This window comes from Triturus cristatus, chromosome 8 (genome assembly GCF_964204655.1).
Source record: "Triturus cristatus chromosome 8, aTriCri1.1, whole genome shotgun sequence".
NCBI classification, from domain to species: Eukaryota; Metazoa; Chordata; class Amphibia; order Caudata; family Salamandridae; genus Triturus; species Triturus cristatus.
The window spans coordinates 1153074497-1153102318 of record NC_140591.1 but is presented as its reverse complement, the minus strand read 5'-3'; the positions used below and the strand labels follow the sequence as shown (position 1 = coordinate 1153102318).

General features: G+C 43.3%; 1 protein-coding gene across 1 annotated transcript in view; it reads right to left on the bottom strand.

Annotated features, from left to right (window-relative positions):
* Positions 1-4699: 4699 nt before the first annotated feature.
* The window catches only part of LOC146805528 (lysozyme g-like), a 70326-nt gene continuing 47203 nt past the window's right edge, over positions 4700-27822 (bottom strand). Inside the window, exon 6 of the mRNA XM_085622790.1 lies at positions 4700-5639. Coding sequence (XP_085478916.1) covers positions 5500-5639 — 140 coding nt within the window. The 3' untranslated portion in view covers positions 4700-5499. The remainder of the gene's footprint in view (positions 5640-27822) is intronic.

The window sequence follows — 27822 nt, the reverse complement described above, 5'->3', positions numbered from 1 at the left end:
TGCTGCTGCGCCTCTGATAGATACAAACCTACGGTTGTAGTGTTACAAGAGACAGGAGAGCAGTCAGTCCAAGAACCCGCACAGTTTGTGTGCGAGCCTCACCCCTTTCTCTGCTCATCAAAGGATGAGGTGTGATCAGAGATTCTTGCTGATCCAACCATACCCTGTTATGGTTTGGGAAAGGACCATCCTCACTGATTGACGTCAGCCGCAAGCAGCACAGGGATGAAGCTTAGAGCGCCCAGGCTGCGTTCAAATAATGAAGGCACTTTGTGTCATAGGAAAGTGTGAAGCACGTAGGCCCTCGAAAATTTACAACATGCACAATAGGGCATGTGCCTGTCAGAAGTGCCATGACTACCTGACCTTTGCGCAGAGTGATGGTAATTATAGTACAGTGTGTGGATGAAATTGAAAAATGTAGGAGACAGGAAACCATGGGGGCAGAGCCTCAAAGCCTATATTAATGAGCTGCCACTGATATGAAGTTAAAAATAATAAATGTGTCCTTGCCTGTATTTTTACTTACCTTGATCCCACTTGACGTTACAATCACAAAGAATATTCAAGGGTTTCTACGCATGACTGTATGTCACAATATCACAGACGAAATATCAACTTGCACAAATAGTGTATGCACAAGATCGAGTGTCTCACAAGGTGAAGGTAAGTATAAGTAGAGATGGATAGATTTGCAATTCTGTGTGTGCAAAGGAGGCTGGAATCCCCCAACATCGCTGCTCCCTCATGGCACATGGTTCAAAGCACACCCTTAATGTAAACAACATGATTACAGTCTAGCCTCTAAAGTGATTTTCATCTGCACAGACAATGAAAAAAGGTTAAAAACGGCCATTCAATTAGGACATACATTATATGCTGTTCTAAAATGGCTAACAGATAGACATCAGTGCAATGTGTCCTAGTGAAAAAATCACAGAATTGAGAAAATAAATGTGCTGTGCATAGATAGATGGACATTTCAACATGTGTTTTTTTAACACACAACTCTGGTTCCTTATTAGGGCAGTTTACCTAAGACAAACAAGTATGTGGGTAAATAAGGCTGACAACGTTTCAAACGCATTTGTAGTATTGACTTTGGTTGGTAGGGACATTTGGATGGATTGAGGCCACCAAGTTGGGTCTGTGGTCCAGTTCCTACCTCAAACAAGTGATTGAGGCACATGACACCTAATGGGATACGGAATAAATGGATGCTTACTTGCAGAGTCCAAACAACCCAAGGCATAAAGCCAGGTGTAAATAAACTTTCAAGGGGAACCGCATTGCGCACTGTATGATTAGTTATTGGATTGCCGCAGGCTCACGGAGCAGTCTCGCTGGCACCTGTTGATACTTGGGCATGCTTTTGGCAATCAATTCCAACTCACTCAAACCATACCCATGGAAAACCAATATCTTACAGGCAGAAGCCAGCAGGATAATCGGGCGGGAGCAGGATTAACCAGCCGGCTCCTGCCTGTGAGATATTCCTCTTCAATAGGTAATGGCAATTCACTCAAGCTAGTCTCATTTTGTGCCTAAATGAGGTTGACCTCAAAAACCAAGAAGGGTTCTGGCTCGATTGGCAGTAAGGCCAAACCAAATATCAACAAAAGAACAAAACGAAAAGCCAATGCTGCACACGACTCTCCTACACTTTAAAGGGTGAACTGAATGAAACAGTAACACTAGCAACCACTTTTTCCGTTGGATTTAATCCATGAAGTATTTTACATTTTTATGTTAGCTGCATTTTCAGTTGATAAAACGTGTTCATTACAAAGACAGACAAATTAGCCATCATTACCACAACAATATCAACAATTTGGCTTAGTTTTATACAATTTGACACCAATACAAAAAAACTGCAATCAAACATATAAACATCTCAGTCATACAAATCATCCATCCTCACTAGACAATATACACATTAGAATAATTATAGACAAATAATGTACAAAAAGGCCATCAGATAGAAAGAATTTGGCATGGTTATCGTGGAGATTGATTCTCCACGATAACTTCAGTCCAATCTGGTTGCCTCTTCTGAGCACTCGTCGCTCTGTTCAAATTAGCGAGGAAAAGATGCCATTTGACTCTTCATGTCCACACGTGTCAAGAATACGCACAAGCCGAGATTTGCTTCCAATGAACACAATACCGGTGACTTACCAAGCACTCGTCGCTGTATGAATACTCTGTCGGGACAAGCTCCATTGCATACCACAGCTTCACAAGTCACGGATTGAAGTAGTGACAACATTGAAAAGTTTGGCTTGCTTTAGTATAAGCTATATGTTGGTCCTGATGAGAATCCCCGCACATTAAGGGATTCGAAACGCGTAGACCTCTTTTTCGCTTTCGGCCAATCTTTGCTAAAATAACACAGTGTAGTGTTTCACAACTATGCTAAATTCTTTCTCTTTGATGGCCTTTTTGTACATTATTTGTCTATAATTATTCTAATGTGTATATTGTCTAGTGAGGATGGATGATTTCTATGACTGAGATGTTTATATGTTTGATTGCAGTTTTTTTGTATTGGTGTCAAATTGTATAAAACTAAGCCAAATTGTTGATATTGTTGTGGTAATGATGGCTAATTTGTCTGTCTTTGTAATGAACACGTTTTATCAACTGAAAATGCAGCTAACATAAAAATGTAAAATACTTCATGGATTAAATCCAACCGAAAAAGTGGTTGCTAGTGTTACTGTTTCATTCAGTTCACCCTTTAAATTGTAGGAGAGTCGTGTGCAGCATTGGCTTTTCGTTTTGTTCTTTTGTTAAATGAGGTTGACGGCATTTTTCACTCACTTGATGTATAGAGCTCCCTTCAGGACAATGGCTGGCAGGTACACCTGGTTATTATCGAGTCAGCACCCTCTTGTGAGATATTATTCTTCCACAGGTATGGTTTGACCGACTTGGACTTCTTTCATTTGCAAGTCTAAATATTAACAGTTACAGGTGAGATAATACTGCCTTGAGAGCCTGCAGTAATTCAATCACTAACCATACAGCACACAATGTAGTGCCCCTTTGCGGGGTTAGTGACATGTGGCCTTACTCATTGGGCCATTCCTTATCGCATTAGGCACCACATACCTCATTCACTTGTTTCAGGTAGTAACTCGCCCACAGACCCAAATGTGTAGCCTCAGTCCAGCCAGGTGTCCTTGCCAACCACTGTCCTAATCAGAAATAAATACTACAAATGAGTTTCAAACACTGTCAACTTCATTTAGACATAAACTCATTTGAGTTAAGTAAATTGCCATTATAAAGGACAAGAGTTTTGTATTAAAAGAAGTATGTTTAAAGGTTTTTGTCTATGTACATCATCATTATTGTTTCACTTCTACGTTTTTTTCACTGGGTCACAATGCACTGGCGTCTGTCCACTTAAAACTGTATACAATGTAGGTGCTTTTGAATGATAATTTTTAGCCTTTTTTTTCATTGCCGGTGCAGACTAAAATCACTTAAGAGGCTAGACTGTAATCACATTCTTTGAGCGAAGTGTGTGCATTGAGTTGCTTTCCTCTGCTAAAAAGAATAATGTAGCTGAATGAGTTCCAGGTGAACCACTGTTCTTTATATATGATACTTGCCCAGGTTCCCACCTTCATGGGGACCGCTTTTGTTTTGTATTGTGCCCTCCTGGCACATGGCACTCTCTTTAATACCTCAAAACCCCTCAGTCCCTTCATACCCTCTACTCACCCCTTGATATTGCGATGGTTTTTGTATTTGCTTAGTGAAAATGTGCTCACCAAATTTCACTAACAGAAAACATTGGTAGAGCATAGCAGCAGATTAGCATCTCAAGCACAATGATCAGTTGCAAAACAAACAGCTGCATGTATGTTACTCACATGTGAACACAGAACATGATCAGTTGTAGAGTGAGGTTGCCTCTGTGGAGGAATAAAGTGCTAGTGATAGCCAGTAGTTGCAAAAATGATTGTCTTTGCAGGGCTTCTTTAAAACCGAGAGAGAAATTTAAAAACCAAAGGGCAGATTTACAAGCCCCTTGCGACACTTTTGCGCTGCCGTTGAATCACTTTTTGTCATGCAGCAGCAGGGTAAACAATGCGCCACATTGCAGCCCATTCACATCATGACGAATCTAGGGAGATGCATCACCTTGTAAAGCCCTGCATCACATTATACCTGCGTCAGGTATAATATATGCAAGGTGGGCATTCCCCATGGGAAAGCCTCATAGAAGTGACGCAGTGAAATCTTCTAGGAAGCCACTGCGTCAAAACCCTACGCCTGCTTAGAGAAGGCGTAAGGAGTGACACAGTGTATTAGGAATAAGCCTCCCCATGCATTGCTGGAGTTGCGTGGTGCTTGCGACACCCTCCAGCAATGCGTGACTTCTGCGCCGACAGATCCGTCAGAATTTCTGATGCATCTGTCAATTCTTGCACCATGGTGCGCCGTACTGTAAATACAGCGCATCCATGGTGGTGCAAGGGTTTCGTAAGCAGGCGCAGGGATACTGACGCATCCATACAGATACGTCAGTTTCTTGTAAAGAAGCCCCCAAGACTTCACTGAGTCAGACCAACGCAATACTACAAATATTTTCAAAATTAAACGAAGTTTTCCTAAAAGTATTCCTATAAAAAGTACACATTTCACCAACAATGGGAAAGCAGCACTATGGATCTATATCAATTACTTTAGTTTGATTGTAGGGTACTTTATTTACTTTTTTTTTTTTTTAGAATATTGCCACTTTGTCCATGTTGTTTACAGATATTTGCAAGTGTTTCTCTTCAATATCGAGAAGATTACATGGCGTTTCTAAAGCACAGATACATTTTACTTTCAACTTTCCATTAATATTCATGTATGTAAATCTATCTTCCGTGAAAAGATGCGATTATGCGGTTGCAGAACTTGAGGATGGGAGTGGGCCACTCCTGAATGGTCATGCCAAAAGTCTTTTAGTTTATGTACTTTTCTTTCTGACTTAAAGTTCACCGATTGGTTGACACTTTGGTATTCATTACATATAAACAGATTTAATCTAGAGTGTTACCTAAAGTTTATTTCTCATCTGATACAATTGAGTAATTTAACTCTGAACAGTGTTTGGTGACGTCAGTTATCTCACTGACCACTTCCTCTTAACTTAATTTTTAGGCTGTGTAGGAGTTTTTATAATCAGTGAAAGAATTCCCACAAGTTAAGATTATTAAGGGCCTAATTCAGATTTCAGTGGTAAATGAAAATACCCCAAAATTTCTGAAGGAAATTCTAAATACGAAGTAGAATCCATCGGCTGAATTTCCTTCAACAAGGGGGGCGAATAGTGACGAACAATCGGGTGCTGGATTTTACTCCATATTTAGACTTTCCTCTAGAAACCTTAAATGATTTTCAGGTACTGTGGAACTTTAAATCAGGTCTTAGACAAATAAGTTTATACATTGCTTTAAAAGAACCCAGATCCACAGCGCATGAGAATGGTTATCATTAACACTTATATCCTTTGTTTCTATAGAAGACAGCTCGAGCGACAACGTCATTGGAGTAGTCTTGGCTGAATGTACCACTATCGACATTGGGGTAACTTGTAACACTTCCAGGTCCAGCATTGTAGGCAGCAATCCCACCTGAAGGAAGATGAAACAAGGACAGAGTTAGCAGTAAAAGTAAACTGAACTACTGCGAGCTTCATTGGGTACTTTCGCTCATCGCACATACAAGGTTAGGAGTTAAAAATTCTAATAATGTGAAAGCGAAATACTCTAGTGTTGTCACGAGCTAATCATTTTGTGCAATAAGTATCATCTGATGGCCTTATACAGACCAATATTTTGAGCACCAATGCAGCGTTTTTCTATAAAACCAAGATGCAGGAAGATTCTTGACGATGCTGGAAATAAATACAAAATTAGAAACAAGCATTGGCAGATCCAATAGGCCTTTCTTTTTGTGAGCGCAGTTGTTTTGTAATAGTTAGGTACCTTTGTGAATGTTTGCAGAGTTAAGCTGCACACTCAATGAAAACTGTTATGAAAAAGAGTCAGAAAATGAAGTTTGCATTGTAAGAGGTGAATCTAAAATGCATACACAGCGAACAATTGTACAGTTGGTGTTTTTTTGTTTTTTGTTTACAACCGGCCAGTACTTTTATTGTCCTTACTTTGCAAACAAAAGCTGTACATCTAACATGTAATCATGACAGCAAAGTGAATCAAATGAATGTGCAAGGGCTGCTATTAAACAACATTGCTTCTTTATGGCAGGCTAAGGAATCGAAGGAGCACATGTTTCCTAAGCAAAAATACACACGTATAAGCTATTAAAATGTTTGTTTATCAGAAAAGGAAATACATCAAATAACACAATGGCTCATGTCTTGCTGCATGTGCAGTCTAATATAAGGACTACTTAATGCTCCATCACCAAAATCTATTAGAAGCGCTAATGGGCCAATGTACCCAGACATGAGATGCCATGATCTTGATGGAGATGGGCAACACATCCAAGCAATGGCAAAACATGAAAGACACATGACAGCAAATAGCTGCAGGGAGTCTATACAAAGCCCACTCCTTCTCTCTGTACTTCTTATACTTTTTTTTTAACGTGATGACTTGATAGCTTACCAGACATATGGCTTTAAATTGAGACAATCTGGGTTAACAACCCATATCATGAACAACTATTACTTGGGTGTCGCTATGTCAATGACAAGTTTGTAATTTGGCAAGCTATAAAGCCCAGGCAATGGAGTTTGTGAACTGGTTGAACTGACAGAACCCTTATCTCACTTTTACCTGTGTCATGACGAACTCAGAAACATAATTTCTAGATCTACTAACATGGGCTAAGGAAGGTATTTAACGCACAAAACTGTATAACAAACTGACTGATAGAAACAATTTATTAATCTTTGACAGTGTACACCTGTGATCACACAGGGAGAATTTGCCATTCGGCCAGTTTTTGAGTACCAGGCACAACTGTACTGTAAGAAATTGGGTTTCTGGTTGACTGGGGTGTGACAAACTCAGAAATATCAATCAATCATCAATCACATAACTTTATTCGGTATAAAAAAATACCATAAAAGTACAGATAAAATACATTAGAATTAGAAAACCAGTTTAACTGTCTAAAATTCTCCATAATACACATTCGATACATCGTGCCCCTCCCTTCAGCTAATTCCTTTGTAGGTCCGTGAACACTAGGTGACTTCCCAGTCAGTCTATATTCTCCTAATTTCGCCTTGTTGCTCTAAGCCTAACCACTACCCTTAAAAAATTTACAGTACAAAACAGAGTCAAAGACGCTGAGGACAATTTAAAAAATAACAAGGCCACTCTTGCATGTTTAAATCTGGCTTTCTTTAAAATTCTCTTTAAGAAAAGGCTCCTTGGCTTTGCATAAAAAGGACATAGTAACACAAAGTGAAGGGTATCCTGTGGAGACCTTTGGTCGCAGCCACAAGGTCCCTTCATCTCTGTGGACGGTGTATATCCTGCCGTGTCAGCTAGTACGTGGTGCTAAAGATTTAACCTGAACCCTGTCATTAAGAATCTATCATGGGCATTATGAAAGTAAGACAGATAAGATTCAATGCCCATGGATGTTTTGGTAAAAAGGTCTGCACATCCTATTCCTTCAAGGGAGTCCTTAACGTACTTTAACCATGGGATATATAGCCTCTGATCACGAGCCAGGCAGTCTGCTATGACCTGCCTACTGATGATGCCTCTGTATTTTCCCAAATTTTGACCCAGCAGATTAGGGGTTTAACTCCCAGCCTGTCCCTAATATAATGAGCACCAAGTTCTTCATGGGCGATATAGGATGGCGTGCTCTGTGGCACTTTGAGCAAACAGGTAAAATAATTTTTTTCCTCTATTTGAAGTTGCTTCACATCGAAAAAAAAACCCATACCTCACTTCCATACAAGACTTTTACGCAGCACATTGAGGTATATAATCTCAAAATTTGATCAGGTGACCAACGACCTAACCTTTGTGCAAAATTCATGTTGACCCAGAGCAGCAAGTTAAAATACGACATTTCTCCTCTAATAAATATTTAAAATTTAAATGGCCATCACATAAAATCCCCAGATATGAGAAAAAATTTACTTTGCCCAGTCGATGTTCATCAATGGTATAATTGTACGTTTTACTTGGTTTTTTGCCCACTTCCATAACATAAGATTTTGGCAGGTTGGGAGACAAATCTAAATTCTCCATAAAAAGAACAAAGCCTTCTATCAGAATCTGTAGCCCTTTAGATGTGCGGGCCAAGAGGACCGCATTGTCCGCGTAAAGCAGGACGGGGATCCCTCTAGCGCCAATCCTGGGTGTATCAACCTTTAAAGTGCTAAGTGCCTGATCAAGTCTGTTTATATACAGTGTAAACAAAAAAGGGGCCAGAATGCAGCCTTGTCTGACCCCACTAGAACATGCAAAGGGTTCTGTGGTGTTTCCCTCCTGGTTATATCTGACCGTGGCGGTGGTGTTCCAATGCAAGAATTTTAAAATATTAATAAGTCCCGGATCCACACCAAGGTCACCCATGATTGCCCATAATTTCCCTCAGTTGACATGGTCAAAGGCTGCCGTCAAGTCCATAAAATCCAGGTACACCGTACCTTTACTGGGGATGGTGTACTTGGCTGAGAGCAGATATAAATTAAGACATTGATCAGTTGTTGACTTCCCAGGCCTAAAACCATATTGGGTGTCAGTTATAATCTGCTGATCCTCAGCCCAATCCATTAATCGGCTGACGATAGCCCTCCCTAAAACCCTTGCTGATACATCTATTAGGGAGATTGGTCTGTAACAGAGTGGGCTGTCTTTATTTCCTTTTTTGAAAATGGGGACTATTGTCGCTGTGGACCAAGATGGTGGCATTACAGTATCAACTGCTGAATTATTGACTCTTGTCAGGATGGGAGCCCATAAATCTACCTTGCTCAGAAAGAGATCAGGTGGAATCCCATCGGGACCCGGGGCCTTATTTCAGGTCAGACCTTCAATCCCTGCCTTGATCTCACCCAAGGAAAATCTTATCTCGGTGATATTCCGTTCCCCCCCGTTACCCTCCGCCTGAGTCTTATCTATGTAGTGATTGTAAAGCCCAAAAAAGTGCTCTCGCCATTACCCTGGCAGAATGTTGTTAGCTATCCTAGGTTTATTTGCCTCTTGGAAACAGGGATTGTTTATGACTTTCCAAATGGCAGCTGAATCTTTTAACTCCATCGCCTCCCTCAGATCCTCCCAGGCTATGTATTGTAATTTTATTTTACGGCCTTTAACGGCCAACTTTTAGTTTGCCCTACAATGGGTCACCCTACCCTTGTCTCTTGGGGAAGATTTAAGAGCAACTTTCAGCTCTCTTGAGGCGCGGGAGCATTGTTGATCAAACCACCTTGGTTCTTGCGATCAAGCTCTGTGTGATGTAGATCTGAGCAGACCGTCAATTAATTGGGCGACACCGTCAAAGGCCCTGACTAGTTCAGCCCACTCCACATCCGGGTCTAAGCAACTCGAAATGGCTTGTTCACCGTCAATAGTGCTCTATAAAAGACTTCCTTGTTAGCCTGTGACCATCTCAACCTCCTACCTTGAAATATAATTTCTAGATCTACTAATATGGGCTAAGGAAGGTATTTAACACACAAAACTGTATAACAAACTGACTGATACAAACAATGTATTACATCTTTGACAGTGTAAACCTGTGATCACTCAGGAAGAACTTGCCATTTGGCCAGTTTTAGAGTACCAGGCAGAACTTTACTGTAAGAAATTGGGTTGTTGGTTGACTGGGTTGTGAGCCCTGTCAGGCAGCAACCACAATCACTGTCATGGCGAAGCACAAGAAGCCAACCCTAAATGAACCCCTAAATTAATCTGTGCTCAGCCCTCTGGTAGGGCAGCACAGAGCAGTCAGGCTTAACTTAAAGGCAATGTGTAAAGTAGTTGTGCAACACTTCAAACAGTAATTAATTAAAAATACAACACAAATAGAATCCCACGCCAAGTTAGAAAAAAAAGAGTAACTTTTCATGGATAAAACAAGAACAAAACAACAAAAAATCCCATCTTTTAGAACCCGAGGTATGCAATTTTAAAGATTTCACTTAAAATAGTGGCAAAAAGCACAAAGCCCCAACTGTGAATATCTGGTCACGCTGGACTGGGATAAACTCACAAGTTCAGGCAGACCACAATGGATCGTGAGTCGGCTAGAGGAACCCAGTTAGACCCGCTGATCACTATACTTTAAATCCTCATACGCTGAGCATTGCGAGTATGTGCGTCAAAGATGCATCACGCAGCTGAAGCTATGCAGTCATTCTGAGATGCAGCGAGGTTACGGTGCGAGGTCCTGCGCTATTGGCAAAGATCCCATCAATGAGGGCTTGTGATCTGAAGTCCGATGTCTTAGGATGGGTCGCAAAGTCAGGGCGATGCATCAGTTATGAGGAGCTGTGAAGCAATGATGTGGAGTGCGTCATTGTCGTGGCGGCTGCCATCAATGAGTAATGTGAAGACGAGGATGCGCCATGCAGCTGTGGTTATGAAAGAGGTTGCGTGCTGCGGCAGGGATGCAGGTTTTTGCTACAGGTACAATCGACGCAGCAGCAGCGATGCATAGGTTCTGCTTGGGATTGTGCCATACAGCAGAGGAGATACTTCGATTTTGCTGGATACACAGAGGCTGACAAGCACCTTAGGCCGACTTCAAAGGGTCTAGGACTCGGCTGGCACCGCTTGGCAGGGTAGACCCACAGATGGCAGAGTCCAGGTGCACAGGCAGGGTTGTCGAAAGCCTGTTGTGCCCCTCAGGCTTCAGATCAGGAATCAGCCAACTAGCCCTTGGAGCCACTCTGGGTTTGGTTTTTAAGAGATAGAGGACCAGTCCTTCTCACACAGGCAAAAAGGCAGCAGATCATTACAGCTGGGCAGCAGTTCCTTCAGGGCAGCAGTCAAGGAGAGTGGCAGTTCCTTGAGCAGCACAGAAGTCCTTCTTTCTGCAGAGTATCCACCGGTCCAGAAGTGTACTGAAGAGTTGGTGTTGGATGTCCAGAATTTATACCCAGTTGTGTCTTAAAAAGTGGGCAAAAGTTTCTAGAGACCAGCCTTTGAGGTGAACAGATTTGCCCTGCCTTCCTGGCCCTGGCTTCAGAATAACTACAGGGGGTATACAGACTTTTGTGTGGAGAAAAGGCTCAGCCTATTCAACTGGGAGTCTGGCTGGGCACACATCCTTCCTCCCATCCACTTGTGATGGCCCATCTAGCCACACCTAAGCTCCCTATTGTATGCAGCTGTTTGGGAGGAATACACAGATCCCAACTGTCGACTACACCCAGTTATGTGACCCAAATGACTAAGGAAGGAAAATGACAACTTTGTCAAATAGGCATTTTCAAAATCGTAAGCTAAAATCTGACTTCACCATAAGTTAGAATTGTTCGTTACAATTCCAAAGACACCAAACTTTAACTTATCACCTGCTCCTATTTGGAAATTACAGTGTTTTAAAGATAATATGGTAACTCAAATGCTATCTTACGGAGAGGTAGGCATTACAGCAGTAAAAAACAAGTATGGGTTTTTTACTAACAGGACATGTAAAACTTAACAGTACATGTTCAACCTTTGAATTACATTGCACCTGCCCTCTGAGATGTCCAGGGCCTAACCTAGGGGTGGCTTACATATATTATAAAGGAAGGTTTGGGCCTGGCAAAAGGTTTATTTTACCAGATTGAAATGCCAGTTTACACTGAACATACACAGGCTGCAATGGCAGGCCTGTGACATGTTTAAAGTGCTACTTAAGTGGGTGGCCATCTTCTAGAAGACCCCAAGAATGAGCCAAGAACAGCAACACAAAAGAGTTGAAACCACACCGAAACGCAATACAGCTAAGTCAAAATACAGTTAATTTTAAATTTTACTACTCCTCACCAATCTCCTTAGATAGTCTTTGGTGTCCATTTCACATTGAAGGCATTCGATTTGCATACTCACAACCCGAAAGGCAACAAAAAGATGTCCTGCAAAGAGCCCTCCAGAAGGGCCAGTTGGGCACTGCAGTGTCAACCCAACAAGAAGTATACCCCGATAATGAAGCATGCCACCTTTGGGTGAATGAGGGCTTGTGCTCCACATAGCTAACACTTCCAATGAACTACTTGGATCTAGATACCTAATATACTATCTAGGACCCCTAGGGGAACAGTGTACTTTATTAACATTAAGCAAGAAGGACCGCAACTTGCAAAAGTCATTGCAATAGTGCAATTATAGTTCATCAAATATAGGAGAGAGACTTAGTGAACTTAAAACCAAGAAAGACGTTAAGGATTTTTTTTAAAATGTCATTTATTTAAGATAAATGTGGGGTGTATTGCAATAATTTCAGGAAGATTTTACTCTATTTGTCCATGTTTCTTAAACTTCCAAATATTCTACAAATTTTTTGAGACATTGCTAGTTGGGGACGGCACAGATGTCACATATTCCAAATTTAGGAAACTGAGCTTTGCATATATAACACAGATGATACACATTCTAGCTTTCATCAGAAAAACGATTCTCCAGGTACACAGATATTAGTATAGACACAGGTGTCAGACAAGAATGTGTTCCGGAAGTTTGCATATGCTTTTTAAGCCTTGAAAGCAACCCATCAGGTTGTAAAGATCTTCTAAACTCAAGCCTCTAATCAATCCCTCTGGTTACAATTTTACAAAAATATACTCCAAAGATCAAACCTATTGCACATGGTAAAAAGATCTTCCAGAGTTGAGCTCCGGCATTAATTCTATCTCATAAAGCTACATATATCTTCAAGTTAGATATATGACAGCATCAGCTTTCCCAAATTACACAGATCTTACACACTCAGCCCTTTAACAGCAGCTTTGCTCAAGACGTCCTTGAGATGGAGGGCTGCATATGCCATTTTATAAATGTGCTTGAATAAGACATACATGTGTGAGGAATAGTATACAAAGAAGATGTAAATATGGGCCAAACACTGCTCCATGTTTCTAATGTGTTTAATTCTATGGGAAATTTACTAAAGTGTGATAGCACAGAACAGCAACCAAATTTGCCGCGCTGAATTTTGTCAAAGAGATAGTGAAAACAGCACCATATCCAATAAGATATAATGCATTTTTCTCTCCCCCACTGCTGTGTGCCAACACACACACCCTTGCACTATAGAGCAAGGAGGTGCCCCGGCAGCATGGAGCAAGGATGTGTGGATTCTGTCAAGCATAGATTTTGGACTGGAAGGTAACCTTCACAGTACAAATACTGTGCTTTCATACTTATGCTGCTTTGTATACATGCTGTACAACACAGTATACATGATAGGTTTGAAAAGCATGGAGAAATTAAAACATTTCTCCTCTGTTATTCCAGCCTTGAGGAGGTGTAAGGTTCTGGAAGAAATCACTGTGTAACATTGTTAGTAGATAAAGATTTGCATAAAAAGCCATGAGTAGCTGCATGGGAACGCCCACGTACCACCTATGGCACGTCGCCTTGACACAAAGTACTTTGAGTTACCCATCTTTCCATTGCAAATCCTGATTTGAATTGAAAATAGATTCACAGCAATGCTTTGTGCTGGGTTTGGATTACAAACGTAAAGCAACCCCAGAGCAAAGTGTTAGTAATCCGGGCCCTGAATACATTTACCGGCGGACAAAAAAGTACCATTTGAGTTTTCAATATTGTGGTACAACTGCAGCTTAGTAGTGTTATTATAAATAGTCTCTGTGGTTCTCCTTCATTACTCCTGAATGAAACATTGTTCAGGTCTAAATAAAGCTTACTACAGATGTCACATGGGGCTAAAAACCTTTCTCTGCAAAATATATATGATGAACTCCCACATCACCTGGTCTCTCCTTGCTAAAACATACATTAAAATAAATTAACATTTACGTTTAAGCAGCGGTTCATATTATCAGGGCAGGACTGTTGGACTAAGACAGATAGTTCAGGCAAAAAGTTTAGATTACTCTGGTAGTGGACCTCCAGAAAGACTGGGGCCCTGGCCCAGAGCCTACTTTTCCTATGCCTTAACAAGTCTCTGGCTTGAGGCTTGCCTTGTTCCCCAGAGGACTGACCTGCTGCTTGAGGCCTGCTCTGCTCTGTGAGAAAGCAGGCAGAACCTGGTCGCTTCATCCTAGGATACCTGAGTGAGTCCAAGTGTCAGATGACTGACCTCCTGTTTTGTGCCACAGGGACATAACAAGCTCCAGAGGCCTCCCTACCACTGCCCAGCTGACCTGCTGCAACTAGACCTCATGGCCTCTGCTGGAGTTAGTTACGGATCTCCAAAAGGTGCAATTCACTGTAAGATACTGCCACCCATGACAACCGCCAATGCAAAGCTCCGGTGAACTAACTTTTCATGCTACAGTGGCAATCAGCAACACAAGTTCTACACTTCATGCTACAGCAACAACAGCCTATGGTAACCGCTAACGCAAAGCTACAGTAACGACCGTCCATGATCCCCTACCGGATGCTCGCATGGCAGTGGAGACTATCCACGATGCCAGGCCTGCTCTGCGCACAACATCAATGACTATCCATGATGTTCTCCCTGCTCCTCGCAGCCTCCTCCACCACGAAGTGGACTTTTCGTGATGAACTTTGAGAAGGTAACTTTTTCAGTGGGATTAACCTGGTCCTGTGATCCGGCCCATGCGCCATCGTAGTTGACCTTAACTTTTGACTTTCCCCCAGACTACCATGACTAGGTGACTGCGAGTGGCACTTTGTACTTTTAGGAGCTATACTTACCTACAACTTTGAAACTTAATATCTCTGTTTCTATTGATTGTATTCGTGTTGCATTCATCTCATTTTGTTTATTGGGATTTACTGTGTTATTCAAAAGATTACTTGTGTTGTGTTTTTACTTTATTACTGTGTGCTGCATTGATACACTTTGCCTCTAAGTTTTAAGCCTGATTGCTTTGTGCCAAGTTACCCGAGGGTTAGGTACAGGTTAATTTAGTGACTTTTGTGGTTGAGCCTAACAAGGATTGTGGATGTTGTCTTAGTGGAGCTTCCACCCCCTTCAATCAGTAACCCGAATTCTTACATTGATTTGATGGATACATTAAAACATAATCGTTATTGCAGGTACCAGACTAGAATAGGTAAACTAAAAGAATAAGTGTTTTTAATTGCAGATGGAAGTTTTCTCAGTTGTGGGCATGTTCTTTTATAAAGCAGATCTGATAACCCTACAAGTATGATCCCCTTCACAGTAAATTTAAACAAGAAGATGCAAATTAGAACATCATCCCAAAAAAATAAACTGCTTGCCCAAGCTGATGGATGTATTTATTGATGAGTTTTTCTATTTGTTTGAATGAATTAATGATTTCTTTAACATGACACAGCACTGTAATACTTAGAGGTGCAGCAATGCTTATTTAGGGCTGTTTGGGCTAAGGTCTAGGCCACTGTAGTTGTTGAATGATTGTACAGTAGATATCTAAAACTACATAGACGCTCATGATGCTTACATATTCAGACATATCTGAAGGGTCCACGATCCTGCAGTAAGTACTGGGCCTTTCTGATATGGTCCTTAGCACAAATGCGAGCAAAATTTCCTATTAGTAAATATGTGTCCTAAGTGTAACTCGAGAATGCAGAAATATCTAATTGAAATCGAATAAGGAAGAAAAAAAGTCTAAGATAGTAAAACTTTAATTCCGAGGTAGAACTTTAACAATTCTACATTGAAATAATTGGAAAAGCAGACATGTGAATGAGATTATAAGTGCTCCAAGCTGGCTGCACCAGCACATACATATTCTTTAAGTGATCTGGGCATTAAGCACAAATTGCATATGTTAGGCAAATACTGTATCATGTTCGAGATGATAGCTATGTACTTAGTGTGAAGCTACCAGAGGACTAAAATAGGGAAATTGAGTTGTTATGCTCACTGTAAACAGAATCAAAAGAATGTCTGTGTTCGTAAAGGGGCACACTTGATCTGTGAGTAGCTGTTTCAGAGAAAAGAACAACTTGTTCCAGCCGGCAGTTACATGAGTAGCCAAGCGACAAAGAAGTCGCAGCGTCCTGTGAATAGGAAAAATGCTGCTGGCAGCCGTGCCCGAACAGCAAGTGCCACTGAGAGACGGTCGAAAGATTTCATGGTAGAAACAGTCATAGGGGACCAATAATCACTCAACTTCATGGTCGGTCTGAAACCTCCCCTCCTAGAAACAACCGATCTAGATGACCGTCACAATCCACAATATTGAAGACATTTGGCAAGATAAACATTGCTAAATATTTCTAATTACTCACTAAAAGCACAGAATTAAAATTTCTGACTTCATCTGTGGCAGGGATAGAGTGCAGAGAAACATCGTCCAAAGGGTCAACTTCTGAGGATCTTCACCCCGCACCATTACCACAGCTTTCTCCAGACCACTCGAGGCCTACTGAAATATGTGGAATTTGTCATGGCTAAAGGGGTTACTAATTTTAATATTAATATGATAGACCTACCAAGAAGCATTTCCTGCGGAAAAGGATGTCACTAGGTGATCACTTGGAAAAGAAGAGAGCTAGAGCTGAGTTACAGATTGACTATTTGAGGACTGCACCTTAATACATGAAACAAACACTTTTCTTTCATTTGCTAATTCTTGCACACACCATCATGCACAAATGTTGTTTGCATAATACCACACATATTGGCTCTGCTGTTGCTTGTTATGGCCCTAAAAGTGACTTTGTACCTGCCCATCTGTTTCCTCAGGCTAAGAGAGGAAACAGGTAGTTCTGATCTGCTCCTTCTAAAGGGCATCAAATGAATGCCTTGGTTTTGTATGGGGCACACTTGTTCTGCGAGTGACTGTTAATAAAAGAAAATATGGACTGCATGTTCCAACAGGCAGTTATGTGAGCAGCCAGATACAAAGAAGTCGCCACGTCCTCTGAATAGCAAAAGGCTGGCAGCAGTTGGAGGCGACTGAAAGATTTCATGGAAGAAACAGATAAGTAAAGCAAATCCAAGACAGATGACTTCGCTGTGGCAAGCATCAGTGAATGAAAAATGCTAAACTGGAAAATCCGTTGGCTCATCCAAATATAATTGACATTTAAAATAAGCAGGGGCTGAAGGTTGCTGACCCATACAAGAAAATGTCCGAAGGTGAGTATCGGAAGCACACTGTCTGTGCATGTCATAAGGTCTTGGCTGCATAAAAAATGCCTGACTGCATAGTATGTGTAATAAAAATGCCTCTTCCCAGGAAATAAAATGTTGAGAATATTAAAAGAAAGCATGCAAGCAGGAGGGGAATGCCAACGTGAAACCCATCTGAGGATCTGCGATTAGAGACTTGACTTTTGAATTCCTTTTTCCTGGTGCCCAGTCAGCTGTGTGAGGGAGTCTTTGCTGGTGATTCTCTTTGCATTGCCTAATTCTCACTTCTAGAAGATTGTGTCGTGTCGTCATGCCTGGTGTGGCTTCGCCCCAAGGTCAGGCTGGGTTGTGGGAGGAAGGGGAGGAGCCGTGGGTGGAAGCGGGAGTTTGGGGATTGCAAATGAAAGAGTAAAGACGTGTCCTCCAGATCCGCCCGTGTCTGTGTCTTTCCTGGGCGCGGGACACATAACTGGCGAACGAGGGTGGGATGCGGAGTCACCCCCTCTATAGTTCTGCACATCAAGAGGAAGCGCGCGCTGCCGCAACCACGAGCGGAGCGCTGAACACATGAAAGAGCGCAAAATAAAGGTTAGCGCGTGTATGCAGCCCGAACTTCAAGAGAAGTACCTGAGGGCCTAACACATAAGGCAGAACCACGGCCCAACGGAGAGACGACACACAAACAGGGGAAAGCTCTGTTACAATGCCTCTGAGAGAAGTGAAGCATGCCTGCATGAGTCCCCTTTCGGCGGCCATTTTGAAGTCAGGCACGTTCCATTGGCCAAGCTTAGTCCTGATGTGGCGGCCATTTTGAAGTCAGGCAACACACTAAAAAGACCCCTGAGGCCTGCAAAAGTGACATTAAGTGGCTGCGGACGCCACTGAAGCTGATTTGGAACTGCACTTGTGCCCACCATGTCGGACCCTGAATCTTCGCAGCGAGCGGTGCCTGGCCCGGCACACAATGCCCCGTCGCCTGGACTGATGCCCATGGGAGTATCATACCTGCGCCCCCCTGAGCCACTACCATTGATGTCTGGTAGCAGCATGAGGCCTGCGTGGAAGAGCTGGCTCGAGGACTTTGAGGATTTCATGAAGGGGTCACAAGTCCGTGAATCCGACCAACAGCTCATAGCCCTACCCAATCTCGTAGGTAAAGACATTGGACAAATCATTAAAGACCTGCCACCGACCAGCGCTGCGTCATCTGAGAATGTGAGAGACGTGTTGAATAAGAAGTTCCTTCCCAAACGGAATCTAGATTATGAGCGCTACCCCTTCAACCTCGTGTCTCAGGAGCGAGACGACCCATGGGCGACTTCATTTCCCACCTCAAGCATCTAGCCCGCTACTGTGAGTTTGACAACTTCAACACGGATGGCGCGCTACGTCTACGCATCATTGACGGATGTCAATCTGACTCACTACGCCACCGACTTCTGAAGAAACACTACACTCTAGATGAAATAGAAGAACTCACCCGCATAAATGATCAAGCCGAAGAGCACGCAAAGAAAATGGAGGCCAGTAAATCTAAAAAAAGAACAAGCCCTCCGCGTGCACTCTCACGCAGAACCAAGGCGTCGCCCAGACCGACAGTCATCAGGGAGATTCGCAAGACAGCCTCGTATGAAGTCGCCCCACCGGGCGACACAGAACAGTCACTCCCATAGACAACCCCCACAGTGCTACCGGTGTGGACAAGACTACCCTCATACGGGTCAATGTCCAGCCATTGGGCAGCAATGCCATCGATGTGGGAAAGACAACCACTTCGAAGCCGCCTGTCAAGCTCGTCGCGCGGAACCGAGACAGACCACAGGATCATGTCACCATGCAAGGGCTGTACAAGGCCTGAGAGACCACTCAACGAGCTCGTCCACATCTAGTAACCAGTCACACAGCTCCTACCGATCTCAGCGCTCAACATCCAGAGAGTCGTCCTCCCTTACTCCCATATCACAAGACAGCGACAAATATGTATCTATGGTGGCAGACCCAGATAGGCTGAAGAAGTACCCGCGACTCCACATCCGAATAGGAAGTTACTCGGCCAAGTTCGTTTTAAACACAGGTGCATCGCACAACTACATCTGCGCCACCGAATACCAGAGCATGAATCCCAAGACGAAACTAGAGCCAGCCACAGTACGGGTCTACACGTGGATGTCCACAGAACCATTGCCGTGTCTAGCGCAATTTCCTACCACGCTGACCTACAAGGACAGGAAAATCCAAGTGTACATTCACGTGATCCAAGGCCCTGAAGCAGCAGACTGCCTCCTCAGTTTACCAACGGCGGAACGCCTGCAGCTCGTCGAGATCCTATACAAAGTAGACGATTCCCCAGACATTGTCAACAAGTTCCCGAAACTGTTCAACGGTCTAGGGAAGCTCGCCCATTTCAAAGTCAAGCTACACATCAATGAGCAAGTGACACCAGTGGCACAGCATCACCGGAAAGTGCCCTTTCACTTACAACAAGTGGTAGAGGATGAACTCCAAGATCTACTAAAAGCAGATATCATTGAGAGATCAACTGGACCCACTCCGTGGGTGTCCCCGGTAGTGGTCGTACCCAAGAGGGGCCAGGACAAAAAAGTACGCCTGTGCGTTGACATGCGAGCTTCAAATACAGCCATCGAACGGGAGCGACACCCAGGACCCCACATCAGTTACATGATCACACACTTGAACGGAGCGACCGTTCTTTCAAAACTAGACCTCAACAAGGGGTACCATCAACTTGAATCACATGAACGATCACGTTACATCACGACATTCACCACATACCAAGGACTCTTCCGGTATAAACGTCTCAATTTTGGAATCTCCTCTGCTGCGTAGATCTTCCAGGAGGCTGGCAGACGAGTGATACAAGACATTCCAAATGCCTTTAACTACAGCGATGACATCCTAGTGTTCAGTGAGACCCAGAAAGACCACGACAAAGCACTGGACTGGGTTTGTCATACCCTACTCACCACCAACCTCGCACTCAATCAGGAAAAATGTGAATTCCACAAGTCATCCCTCAAGTTTTACGGACACATTTTCTCAAAGGAGGGCATGAGACCAGACTCTGACAAGTTGTCACAGCTCTCGGACACTCCACAACCTCATGATTTCAGTGATGTTCGCTTGTTCCTGGGGATGGCCAGCTACTGCGCCCGGTACATCAAGGACTATGCCACACTCAGTTACACCCTCAGAGAACTCACTCGACAAGGACAAAGCTCTCAGTGGTCAGCTGCGTGTGACCGAGCTTTACACAAAATCAAGGCAGCAGTGAGTTCAGCCATCAACCTTGCCTACTTCAACCCCAAACGAAAGACTGAAATCACAGTAGATGCCAGCCCCGTAGGGCTTGGGGCGATTCTAGCGCAATATGATGATGAAGCAGACCAACGTCACATCATCGCGTATGCCAGCCTCAGCCTCACTGGCACCGAAAAAGCCTATTCCCAACCGGAAAAAGAAAGTCTGGCAGTCGTGTGGGCGTGTGAGCATTTCCACCTCTTTGTGTATGGCAAACACTTCACACTCATCACCGACCACCAAGCGCTGATCACCATCTTTGGGAACCCCAAGGCTAAAATGCCTCCGTGAATCGAACGGTGGGGTTTCCGCCTGCAAGACTATACATACACCATCATTCACAAACGAGGGAAGGAGGAGAATCCGGCAGACTACATCTCACGGCACCCCCAGTCTCTGACGCGGGCGCGCCACTCTGTGGCTGAAGAATATCTTCACTTCATCATTGACCGAGCCTGCCCACGGGCTGTTCCACTTGAAGCCATCATCGAGGCATCGGTAAATGATGTCACAATACAAAATTTCATACATCGTGTTTGCACTGACTCATGGCGACATCTAGAAGACCTGAAAATGAGTGCCATTATCAACATGCAGGAACTTGCGGCATTCAAGAACGTCAAAGATGAACTTTCCATCAGTGACAAGGGCCTACTATTAAGAGGTCAGAGAATTGTTATCCCTACCCAGCTGCGACAGGGAACTGTAAATCTGGCACGCGAAGGACATCGAGGGGTAGTAGCCATGAAGAAAGCGCTGCGAGAGTGTGTCTGGTTCCCCTCCCCAGACCAGAGTCCATACTTCGAGACTGCCCACACTGTCAACTAGTAGGGCGCGAAAAACTACACGCCCCCCTGCAGATGTCGGACCTCCCAGATAATGTCTGGCAACACGTAGCCATCAATTTCTTTGGCCCACTGAAGTCGCGAAAATACATCATCGTTATCATGGACGAATATTCCCGCTTCCCCAATGCTCACCAGATTTCTTCTACCAAAGCGACCACCGTCATACCTGCAATTGATGAAGCTTTTGCCGCATGGGGCATCCCCACGGTGGTGAAGACTGACAACGGTCCACCATTCAATGGACAAGAATTCGCAGATTATTCGAGACACTAAACTTCAAACATCAGAAAATCACTCCCCTATGGCCCCAAGCCAACGGAATGGTGGAGCGATTCATGGCCACTATTAAAAAGACGATGCAACAGGCTGAGCTAACCCACCTTGATATTCAGCCAGCGCTAAACGAAGTACTCCGAGCATACAGGACCACTCCTCACAGTACCACAAACCAATGCCCGGCCACCCTGATGCTCGGGCGGTCCCCTCGCACCCGGATACCAACCACAGACGCAATTACACAGTCCAGAATCATGACTACAGACCATGAAACCCTGGTCGAATTGGATCAAAACAAAAAGGTGAAAATGAAGGAATACACTGATCATCGCAGACACGCCAAGACATCCGACATCCAAGAAGGAGACTGGGTGCTAGTGAGACAAGAAAGGAAATCCAAGCAGACAGCCGTTACCACAATCACCCACTACAAGTAACAAGAAGGAAAGGGACTATGATCACAGCTGAGTCAGGAAACAAGAGAATGACCAGAAACGTGTCACATTCAAAAGATGCAACCCAACAGCCGACACCTGGGATCGGAGAACTGACTGGGACACGGACGTGTCAAGTCAAGAAGAAAGCAGCCATGAAGAACCCATACGCACCTCGGAGACACATGTTCAGAGAAGTGAACATCCTCACAGTCAATCACGACCCAGCCGACCACGACGGGACATTTGGAAACCCATCCGACTCATTGAAGAACTATGAGAGAGACGCTGAACATCTAAAATACAAAAGGGGGAGATGTCGTGTCGTCATGCCTGGCGAGGCTTCGCCCCAAGGTCAGGCCGGGTTGTGGGAGGAAGGGGAAGAGCCGCGGATGGAAGTGGGAGTTTGGGGTTTGCATTTGAAAGAGTAAAGACGTGTCCTCCCAATCCGCCCGTGTCTGTGTCTTTCCTGGGCACGGGACACGAAAGATTGCACGTTCAAAAGCAAGGAATCCAAACCTTCTCGGGTAGTGCTCCCAGAATATGAAGCTCGTTCCCTCCAGACTTACCCACAAGCCCCTCTTTCACTGCCTTCGAGAAGAACGTAAAACGGCTTCTCATCCAGAAATATATGTTATTAGCTACTTGCATTTCCAAGGCTTAGGGCCAACGACGGTACACCCAGAATACGGAACTCGATGCCTCCAAAGATATACACATACCCCCACTCGAGGCTTTCAAGAACCACTTAATGCTGCTATTTACTCGGAAATATGTACCGACATAACCCTCCCACAATTTTGCCTCCCGCCCATCTCTTGTAAACGTTTTGCATACTAGCTATAATGCTTGTTTTGAACTCTTGCTATTTTAATGTTACTAATATTATTGTAACGAACTCTGACATCCATGGATCTAGTACGAGCTATATGAAACTGTAAATAAATAGATAAATGAATAAGTAGTGTACATAAGTTGGGATACAGGATCATGATAACCATGTAGAGGAATAAGTAAATGAGGGGGGTGGCTGTGTCCACGTGTCTACTACTCTACATATGAGGATGTATGCCAATCCTCTATAGGTCAGTGACAGAACCGAAGGTACCACCCTCAGAGCTGGATATCTAGAATTATAGGAACCAGGATGGCACCTATTTAATAGCGGAAGACATCTATTGAGTTTCCTGTGGTTCTACCCTGAGATGGAAGCAAAGCCGAAACTGTCAGCAGCCACAAGCGTAAAGGCAGTAGCTATATGCCTAGAGCGCACGATAAGAGGAACTCAGAAGGTGTAATTGCTTTTGTAATGTTGTCCTAAATGATTAGCAAGTATTATAGAAATAATTGTTGCATGATGGTGAACAGGATTTATGAAGTGTGACCTATGTGGGAATTAGGGTTCTAACCGTCTAAAAAACAACCCATTCACGTAAAAGACATAGGAGCGGTATATCTTGGTTTTCTGCTTCAATAACTACATGAAAAGCATCATCATAGAGCCTTAGTTATTCTTTCCTCCACCTGGAGGGGGCCCAAATGGTATTTACAGTAGTGAACAGAGATGGTGAGGGTGAAAGTGAAGTGAGTTTAAAATTCGCTCCATCTCTCAAGCTTGATTTTATTCTATTGGGGATGGGGTAAAGCTAAAAAAGAAGGTAGTGCGTGACTAGAAGGGCTACTGTTCTATAGTACCTACTTAAAATACGTGAGTGCTCGACATGTCTTAGCTCCTTTGGTGTCCAGTCGTGCCGGAGGGCTTTCTTCAGAACCAATAGGAGGCACATAACTGTTCCGTTACATGCATTTACCCTTCTTCTCACTGAGTCTTTTAGAGCACATGATGGTTATGGGTCAAAGTACCTATAACTTGTTTATGTGGCCTATTCGGCTTCCTCGGGGACGAGTGGAGTAGACTCACTCAAGCTCAGGGAGTCTTCTTTCCGACTGCCGTTTGCCCACCTGCTTCATTCCGACTGCCATCTGCTTGCTCCGTTTGCCGTGCCCCGGGGCCTCATAAACAAGTGATAGGTACTTTGACCCATAACCATCATGTGCTCTAAAAGGCTCACTGAGAAGAAGGGTAAGTGCACTACTTACCTACGCACATCACGGAACAGTTACGTGCCTCCTATTGGTCCTAAAGAAAGCCCTCCAACCCGACTGGGTACCGAAGGGGCTGAATCATATCGAGCACTCAGGTTTTTAAAGTAGGTGCTATAGAACAGTAGCCCTTCTATTCACGCACCACCTTCTTTTTTAGCTTTACCCCATCCCCAACACAATAAAATCAAGCTTGAGAGATGGTGGTAATTTTAAACTATATCACAAGAAGGGGGGGACTAGGAGCTAAGTTTAGAAAATAAGAGGTCCTGTACCTGTGCTCCTAAGACAATATGTATATAGCAGAATGGTACAGTTCCTAACAGAAAAATGGAAGAAACTCCATGACCCTAGTATTGTTAGGAGTAAGGTGTGAATGTCTCCAAAGGATGGTTGAGTGTGCTCGTGGGTGTGAGAACTCCTACTATCTTTTTTGCCCTCACACACTCTTGCAAGTGTAAAGCATCATCATCGGACGTTGCTCCTCGTGGGGGTGGCGCTGCAGTCCCTCACGGGCTCTCAAAGAGAGCTAATTGTTGGAGATCTTTTCAGTAGATGCCGTACTTGTGCATGTGGGTGTGTGGGTAAAGAAAGTGAGTGAAAGTGAGGTTAAAATTACCTCTAGGTACCCAAAAGAGTTTAATTAGGGGTCCATGGGGTAAGTTAAAAGTAATAAGGTCTGGAGACTCTCCTTCAGACTAAATAAGGGGAGGGATTAGTATTTTCCCATCTTCTCTCAAACCATAAGCAAAAGTGTAAGGTGAACTAAAAGTGAATGATGGTCCAAGATATACCGCTCCTACGTCTTTCACGTGAATGAGGGTTTTTTAGACGGTTAGAACCCAAGGCCCTGGTAATAAACAGGACAAGTGATCCATCCTCGATTGATTACTTGCTTATTGATTTCAAGCCAAATGGATCTTAGCTTCTCTCTCCCTTGATTGATTATAAGACTATGGGGGAATTACACACACACGTTCTGATCATTTAATAAGCTTGTGATGTTTCTTCATCATTTGCTACGTTTTAGCGAGGGAATAGTAAAATAAGTCAATGAACAGGATCTTTACGTGGACATTTAAGGAAAAGGTTAATTAAAATGAATGCATTTGGAACATTTACATCGGGTTCTGGTCATGGATTTGGGGACTTTGAAAATTGTTTAATGGGAACATGAAATCTATGATGTTCTTAAAACCTCATGTATCAAAATATATATGGATTTGCCCAGTGCCCCCGCAAGACCTTCATTTTTCAACCCGCAAGACCTGGCAATGAAAACAGGTTAAACAGAAGCTATGGAATAATGTGGTAACAGATTTTACATATGTAATTTCCACTGTAAATACTTAAATTAATCACTGGAGTTTTGGTACAGTTTCACAAACCAAGATTTTTTTTGCTCATTGGGCAGCGTAATAATCCTCACTCTTGGTACTGGTACCTGGAGTGTGCATTAAGGTTAACATTAAACGTAGCAATACACATAAATAACAAAGCAAAACACATAACTTATGCATATAAAAAATACATATAAGACAAAAATAAATGTGACAATTAGAATCTTACTTCAGTCTTCCTGTTGGTTCAAGTAGTGAGGCTGTACACTTTATTTATTGCACAGTCCACATGGGGGTAGTCCTTAAGATGATTGCACATGGAGGACAACCATATCCTCTGTTGTTTTTAAATGTGTGTCTAAAGCATTGCTTAATGGGTTTAAGATTGAATGACTCCCCCAAAGGATAGTGTTGATGCATTTCAGCCTTGATTTTTGTGGCCACTTCCGGACAATGGAGGAACAGAAGTACTGTTTGGGCAACAGGGAATAATGTAAAGTGGCAAACACTGTAATTCACTAGAGTGTGCCTTGGAGTGTTCCAGGGCAAGAGAAACTACAAAGTGCCCAAGTTAGGGAGAGACGGTCATGCTCAGGTCGTGGCAAATCCTTCGTCCGCTTGGGGGGCGAGAGTATTGCCTACAGGGCTCTTGACGCCGTCTTGGAAATAAGCAGCATGAGCCTAAGGGCTTTAAGTGGGCCGGGTCTCACCGGGTCTGAGCACCGGCAGTTTTTTTAAGGAGGCCTCGAAACGGGTCTCTATCGGGCTCTGTTTTGTGCCCTGGCACAGACAGTCCGTTTTTTTTCAGACTGCAGTGACAGCAGGCACATCATGTGCGTGAGTTCACACTGCTTACTTCTCTCACTAGTGGAGAAGTTACGGCATGACTGCATACCAGGTGAGCGTTGTAGAGGAAGGGAAATCCTTTAAAGAAAGACATTTTCTCTCCGGATTTCCCCTCTCTTTTTGAAACTCTGGTGCAGCAACATTGTTGTGATGTCACCAGGGCTTTAAGTGGAAGCTTTTTCAATATTCTATACAAGCCATACTTGCTGCTCATTTATCTTAATCAACTAACAACCACTGACAAAGCCAATAGTCCTAACTTGTTGTAGGTATGATGTTGTATCATATATCTGGATTCAATGACATAAATAGCAAAATACAAATTGGTGGCACACTATGCTAAGCACAGATTTTTAGCTGGTGTGTTTAAGCCACGCCCATAATTACTTTGGCCACGCCCCTTTGAGAGTCCCCCTAGTTTTTTTTATCCCACTTAAAGCCCTGATGAGCCTCATCTGCTGTGGTCAGTTGCTGGAAATTACAGCAGCAGGGGGTGCAAGGTGCATTGCTGCAAGTTGTTCTGAGAGCCTCTGATTTTAAAAGAAGGGACTCAATCACAGTTTGCTGCCAAGATGAGGTTGTGGCAGGCAGTCATGAATATGGCATAGTGGTATCACTGTTAGAGGATTGTGTGGCTCTGTGAGTTCTCCGTGTGCCGGGGGCCGATCAAGTCAGGGAAAGTTGGCGGCTCAGGGGGCACCTGTTACCTATTATGCTATCCAATCAGCAAAATAAATCATGGTTTATGAAATTGTACAAAAACACTGGTGATTAATTTAAGTGCTGACGGTGGAAATTACTTTTGTATAAATCTCATCCCACATTATACCATAGCTTCTTTTCAACCCGTTCTTTAAACCTCAGGTGTGTCAATTTAGGTCTATCAAGAGAGACTTGGTTAATATAGATTCCATGGGTCAACTGTATGCAAGTAACAGAGCAACACTACCTGAGGCCTTCTACTTCTTTGGAAGCAGAAGAACTCAGGTATGGATTCTATTTACAAAGTGGTTGAAAGTAGGGGGATTAATTAGGTGAGTATTTCTGAGAGATATCGCTGGATAAAGAAGGAGTCGGAGAATGTTTGTTTGAACATACTTTGAGTAATATACCCTGCTGTAGGTTAGCATGGGGAGTGAATGGGAACACTAAGAGTGACTGCCTGGACCTTTCAGCCTAATTTTCTTTCTCAGCAAGGTTGGGACAAGGACTAGCAAAACTAATAGGTCTTGAATTTCAAAGCGTTACCGCCTCTTTTGGCTTTGGCAAAGCCTTTCACCTACACTGTGCTGTTTGGTCAAATTGAAAAAATGTTTTTTACTAATGCGCAACATAATTAGCAAAACAAAAAAAACTTCAGCGTGATGATGTATATACACTCATACATCAGGACTCATGCACATTTATCAGTCATGAAGCAGTGGTTATTTTTTT